At 39.8% G+C, this 6,953-nt stretch overlaps 1 protein-coding gene across 1 annotated transcript in view; it reads right to left on the bottom strand.

Annotated features, from left to right (window-relative positions):
* The window catches only part of DCDC2 (doublecortin domain containing 2), a 156,254-nt gene extending 149,947 nt beyond the window's left edge, over nucleotides 1-6,307 (bottom strand). The window contains exons 1-2 of the mRNA XM_007454516.1: nucleotides 5,926-6,307; nucleotides 1,527-1,581 (exon numbers count right to left, since the gene is read on the bottom strand). Coding sequence (XP_007454578.1) covers nucleotides 1,527-1,581; nucleotides 5,926-6,218 — 348 coding nt within the window. The 5' untranslated portion in view covers nucleotides 6,219-6,307. The remainder of the gene's footprint in view (nucleotides 1-1,526; nucleotides 1,582-5,925) is intronic.
* Nucleotides 6,308-6,953: the final 646 nt, after the last annotated feature.

Here is a 6,953-nt window from a genome sequence, read left to right as displayed (position 1 = left end):
CCCGGATCGGGGCACGAACCCGTGTCCCCTGCATCGGCAGGCGGACTCTCAACCACTGCGCCACCAGGGAAACCCAATCTTTTTTTTTCAAGTATATTCCAAAAATTTTTTGCACACCTCTTGCAATTTGCCAGACCCAATGTCTTCATCAAAGACACTGGAATCCAGAGTAAATACACACATAATTTTTTTGGGATTCACACATTTCAAATCCTACTGCAGAAATTCGGCTTCAGTCACTAACTTCAAGAAACGTATTGATAGCTTACTTCAAGCGATTGTGTGTCCTTCAAACAATATTATATCCGGAACTAATACACTAATGTCTTTTCTTACTACTTGCTACAGATATCAACTAGCAGTCATTCTTTACCTGTAACATAAGCACCACCTGAAAAATTTACATTTTTGTCTATGTTAAGCTATAAATCTTATCACTTTCATAAATTATCAACTTTTCATACATTGAAAATCAAAAATACAAACAATATTATTTTAAATAATGTCTGGGATTACCACGTTTCCCCACAAATTATTTGAATGATGAATTTAACCTTGCGTTATTAAAAATACTGCACAATTAAAATTTTTTCTTACATAGTTTTATTTTTTTTTTTCCTAGAGAGGCCCATTTGTTCCTGTTGGGCATAAACCCAGCATAGGAGGAAATGGCCAGAGCTGAGGGGTCTCCCTGGGACTTTGCACTACAAATGAGGAAAAACTCCTTTCCTGTTAGTCATTTCTTCACTGGCAGGACACACCCACTGGGAGCATTTGACTCTGTGGGGTCCAAATGGGAGGAGGGCAAGTCTGGCTGGTGAACAGAATCCCAATCTGGGTTTAACTATCATTTTCCCTGTCTCACTGGGACGTTTAAGGCTGTTGCCTTAATTTTATTTTTAATCTATTTTTTCATCCATAAACTAAGGAATACATCCTATAGAATACCCACTAGAGATGCCACTAGGGATCCAGATGCTATGTGGAACATAGTGGAATGAATATCTATGTCACAGGACTCATTGCCAGTCTTCATGCAAGCTTCTGGTGACCATGCTCAAGTGAACTTTAATGCAAGTTAACATGGAGGTGTTTTCCTGATATCACAGGAAGTCTTAACAGGCTCCTTTGAAAGCCTCAGGGCCAGTCAGAGTGATCCTGGCCATTTCAGACATTGGACTGTCAGAAGCAAGTCAGGACAGGGGATGTAGTTTTGGCAAAGGTTGGCATCACGGTGCTCAGAATCTCTTCTCACCTGCCAGGGAAAATCCCTATGGGTTTCAACCAGAGAACACGCAGCTAGAAAATGGGAGAATAAGAGCATGTTGTGTCTAGTCCTACACATCTGAGGACACCTACTCGGTCTGTTTCTGATAATGATCCACAGAAAGGGTTATCTTTGCCTTAAAACATCTAATGTCCTGTTTATATACATTAGATAATTTATCTTGATTAGAATGTCATCCAAATCTCTAAGACATACCATAAGAAACACAGTGCAGCACTGTTACAATTATTTGCATTACCTCTGTATTCACAACTTCCATTGGTCTTTTCTTGATTTCTCCTATGTCCAAGTAACTGGGGGGGAAAAAAACAATAAGGGCTTCTTTTATTACTTTTGAATCAGCTATGTAAATTGCCTTTTTAAAAATTATTAAAAAGTAAAGCTAGCCATAGGAAATACTTAAGCCTAAAGCAAAAATCAATGGCTACTAATTAAAAGCCATTATAATAACAGGAACTGCTTTCAGGGCTGATACATGTCCATGCTAAACTTCAATGAAATTGAAGTCTTAGAAATATATACTTCCATTGGGGCACATTTTTCCCCACAACGGTCAGCTACTTACTATATATATGGTATTTCTTATTTTTATGCCAATTTTGATATAAAGAGTGGTTTGTGTGTAAAGCTGCTTAACAGTTAGTTCTATTAATCACAGACTTTAGGCCAAAGAAAGTAGTACTGATCCCATGCATTAGAGTAACAACTGTGAAAAGCTGGGAAATCTTTTTTCCTGGGAGAGCACTTTAATGATCCAGAAATGCTCAGCCATGTGGGATGGATGGTTTAGGCACTGGTTCAGCTAAAATACAGATGGGTAAACTAGTTAACCTCTGGAGACCCCTATTATTCTATTACTATTTGCTACATATATTAACTAGTGATCATCCTTTAGCTATAGTATAAGCACAACCTAAAAACTTTATACCTTTGTCCACTTCAAGCTATCTGTCCATCACTGTGATCTCGCTCCACTGTGCTTCATACATAGAAGGTGCTAAATAAATGTTTTAATATTAAAAATAAATATAAATCTAGGATTTAATTTATAACCATAGATAGGAAGATAGATACATTCTCTACCTCAACTACCATAATTGCTGAGTTGCCAAAAAAGTTCATATTAGAATTAATTTTGGCTATGTTTTATTTTGTTGTTTTTTGGATAGAACGCTTTACTTAATCCATACCTCTGCAAACTATCATGTATTTCTCTTACATAAACTGTATTATACAAGACAGTGAAAATTCTCCCTCTGCTTAACAATAAAATGGGTCTTTTGGAAATCTTCAGGGACTGATTTCTGACATAACAATAAAACATTCTAACTGTCACGTGCAGGAAAGTGATTTCAGATCCACATGTAGTAGAGTCAACATCCCAAAATGCATAAGGAAAACTCGGGAAAATAACAATCTCTAGAATTCTCTGCTATAAAATAAAGGTTTAATAGCTACCTGAAGTTTAATCACCGTTTCAAAAATAATAGAAGAAACATGAATAAAAGATATGCAAGAACAAAGTTGATCATTTTCATTTGAAAAATATTTTTCCACCATTGCTATCTTCCCCAACATCAATTAGGGTCTACATGGCATGAATTACCCTCAATATCTTTTGGGCTTTCTTTTGTTCTGCCAGTTTCTTCATTTGTTATGTAAGCTTAAAACTGCAAAGCTTCAAATATATTCAGCATTTAAATCTTCTTGGCTTCTATCATTATAACCATAGATACTACCACTTTAACACAAATAAATATTCATCTGTCAGCATGGAAAATTAACCATGGACACTGTTATAACAAACTCAGGGTTTTTGTGTGTGTGTTAAAAGCAAAAATAACCATGCAAATCTCTTTTATTTATATATATATATATAAAGAGTGATTTGAAGTGCACTTTCTATTTGGTTTGGAGCTGTACCTGTTTTTATCTTTTGAGTTGGTAGCACTAAATAGACAAAAGAGAATACGAATTATTAAAGTGAGTCTGGAATTGCACATTTACATTCCCATGAAATTGCTTCATATGAAAATTATTTAATTTAAAAAATTAACGAAGTATATGATGAAAGGAACTGGACACAGAGATGCTTTGCATTTATAACCCTTCATTGTTTACAAAACACATTCACATCCATACCATTTACTTTCTACAAGACTGTAAGGTAGGAATGGTTATGTTCCTTTTCTGCGTTAGGAAACTGACTAGCTGTGTCAAGCGAATTGCACAAGGATGCAGAGCTAATAAACAGCTCAAACACAAGTCTCCTGACTCTCAGCTTTAAGTTCTAAGTTATTTTGGAGTACAGTTTCATTTGTCTCTTTTCTAAGGAAGTTAGACAAAGCATACTAAAGGAGGTTTCAGGGAAGGGAAACTAAATCCAAATGTATCCCTCACCTTCCATAAAAAGAACATCTGGCATAACAAAAAAGCAGAACTCAACTTAAACAAACTTACCCAAGCTAGGATGATATTAGATAACTTTAGTGATACTTGGGAAAATAGTTCTACACAATCAGAAGTCACAAGCATAGATTTTATGGTAAAGGTTTTTTTATTCCCCATCCTGAGGCCCAAGGTGAATTTTAATTAAAATATTATATTAAAAACTATGGAGGGAAAAAACCTATGGAATACAGACTTACCATACAATCCAGCAATTCCACTCCTAGGTATATACCCAAAGAGAAATGAAAACTTATACATACCCAAATAATGAAAACTTGTATATACCCAAAGAGAAATGAAAATGTTCATAGCAGCATTATTCATATTAGCCAAAAGTGAAGCAATCCAAATATCCATCAACTGATTAACAGATAAACACAATGTGGTATAGCCATATCATGGAATATTATTCAACAATAAAAAGAATGAAGTACTGATACATACTATAACATGATAAGCCTTGAAAACATTATGCTAAGTGAAAGAAGACAGAAACACAAAAGGTCATATATTGTATGGTTCCTCTTACAGGCATACCTCATTTTATTGCACTTAACAGATATTGCATTGTTTTACAAATTGAATCAGGTTTGTGGCCACCCTGCATGGAGCAAATCTATCAACGCCATTTTTTCCAACAGCATTTGCTCACTTCATGTCTCTGTGTCACATTTTGGTAATTCTTGCAATATTTCACACTCGTTCATTATATTATATTTGTTATGGTAATCTGTGATCAGTGATCTTTGATGTTACTACTATGACTTGCTAAGGGCTCAAATGATGATTAGCAATTTTTAGCAATAAAGTATTTTTTAAATAAGGCATGTACTTTTTTTTAGACATAATGTTATTATTGCACACATAATAGACTACAGCATAGTGTAAACATAACTTTCATATACACTGGGAAATGAAAAAACTCCTGTGACTTGCTTTATTGCAATATTCACTTTATTGCAGTGGTCTGGATCAGAACTTGCAATATCTCCGAGGTCTGCCTGTATATAAAATGTCCAGAATAGACAAATCCACAGAGACAGAGAAACTAACCACTACTGATTAGTGGTTACTAGAGCATGGGGAGAAGGGGAAACTGGGAAGGTACAGGGTTTCTTTTTGGAGTGATGGAAATGTTCTAATATTAGTTTGTGGTGATGGCGGCAAAACTCTATGAATATACTAAAAATGAATGTGGTTTATGTTATGTGAAATATATCTCAGTAAAGCTATAAAACAAAAACCCTATGGAATATTAAATTCTACCTGTCCTACAGTACCTACCCCCACGAGGAATAATTTCTCTCAACTCCCGTATAACTTTAAATATCCTTCTAATTGCACTCATTCTTTGGTACTTTGCATTAAAATTACTGGTGTGCATGTAGTCTGATTCCTGTTAGATTGTGAACTCCAAAAGACAAGGAGTCCTGTCTTATCTTTGTTCCCTTCAGAGACCTAAGCACAGTTTGCAGATTCACTGAATGCCCACAGTAAGTGAGTGCCCTGCCAGGAACTGGGGATAAGCACCACTAACGATCTCTGTCCTTGAAGGCTTAACCATCAAGTACCTGGTGACAGACATGTAGACAAATACAGTAAGCCAGTAAACTTTTCCAAGCATTAAGGAAATAACATAAACGTGCAGGAGGTGGGAGGAGGGTCACAAAGTGGGGTGTGGTCACTTCTACTTGGAATTGAAAAGTTGAAAGCACTTTTCTTCATGGGTGACAATACTTCCAAGTGATTTTTAAGAAGTCTTTATTTAAACTCAAATGATAGGTTCCAACATTGTAAATCAACTATACTCCAACAAAAATTAAAATGAAATAAAATGATAGGTTCCAAGCAAAAGGGGAAAGAGAAAAAGGAGAACAGAAAATGCCAAATATCTAACATGACATTTGTGTTACTCTTTCCAAATAGTTAGCCACGGAATACTTTTTTTTTTTTGATTCCCACTCCTTATACACACATTTAAAGTCTGTTCCTACTGCTCCGTACGTGAACTTTCTTTTCCAATCACACTTTCAAACTCTTACCCTAGCCGCAGCGGGAGCCTTGAGTGGCATCAACCCGCACAGTCACAGCCCCTGAGCGCACAGAGGTGTGTGGTGAGGTGGGGGTTATTCCATTCCACCTTAGAACCCTCTGAAATGACGGGCGGTGGGGATAGAAGGACTCACTTGAGTTTCTTGAAGGCTTCCTGGCCCCCAGCCACGTAGTTGCCCCCGGTCTGGATCTGGTCTAGCTTCCGGATGCGGTGCCCGGTCCGCGGGGTGTAGATGTTCCTGACGGCCCCAAAGGGCGCCTGAACGCCGCCCGTCACCTCCTTGAGGAAGACGTCGAAGCTGGACACCTTCTTCTCGTGGAAGACGAAGCGGCGCCCCGCGAAAAAGGGGTCCCCGTTGCGGTACACCAGCACGCTCTTCACGACCGGCTGAGACAGGTGGCTGGACCTGGCGCTGGTGCCGCTCATCTTCCCCACGGGACGCCGCTCCGGCTCGCTTCTCAGCGGGGAGGCACCTCCGCTGCCCCAGCGGCCTCACGGCACACGCGGCGCGGGATCGCGTCCTGAAACGAACGGGCAACAGACAAGCTCACGGGTAAAGGCGAAGCAACTGCGTAGGCCGGGCGTTCACCCCGCGAAGCCCCTGCAGCTGCAGGATACGTTCAAGTATTTCACTGGAGTCTGCACAGCCAATCAGCAATCGCGGTGCGCGCACGACACCTGTTTCACTAGCTACCGGCAGAATCCATGTGTAACCACCTCTGCACAGGAGACGCGCGGGGAGCTTGAAACAGGCAAACTTAGTGCGCCCGGGAGGGAGGTGGGAACACACACACACACACACGAATAATAAAATTATAAATGTGATGAAACTTCTTTCCTCGCCTGACTCTCTCCCCTCTCAATCTTCTGTTTGTTCCCAAAGTAATTAGGGTTCCGGCTGGAATTGCCCAGATTTTTCTTTGCCGAGAAATAAATGCCTAAAGTGCATTGAGAGAGTTTCCCAGACCCCTCCCCCCTCCCCAGGTGACCTGCACCGCCCCGCGGCGAAGCTCCCTTGGGCATCGTTTGAACACCTAGGGCAGAGGCAGGCAATCGAGTCCCAAGGCGGGGGGTAGTGGGTGGGATCCCGGGAGGCGCCCGCGGCTGGAGTACCTACGGACACCCGAGGCCCAGTTGGGGGGGGGGCGGCTCGGGCCGGGC

This window comes from Lipotes vexillifer, unplaced genomic scaffold, assembly GCF_000442215.2.
Source record: "Lipotes vexillifer unplaced genomic scaffold, Lipotes_vexillifer_v1.1 scaffold421, whole genome shotgun sequence".
Lineage (NCBI taxonomy): Eukaryota > Metazoa > Chordata > Mammalia > Artiodactyla > Lipotidae > Lipotes > Lipotes vexillifer.
Note: the sequence above shows the minus strand (reverse complement) of the source record. Positions and strands in the feature narration are given on the sequence as shown.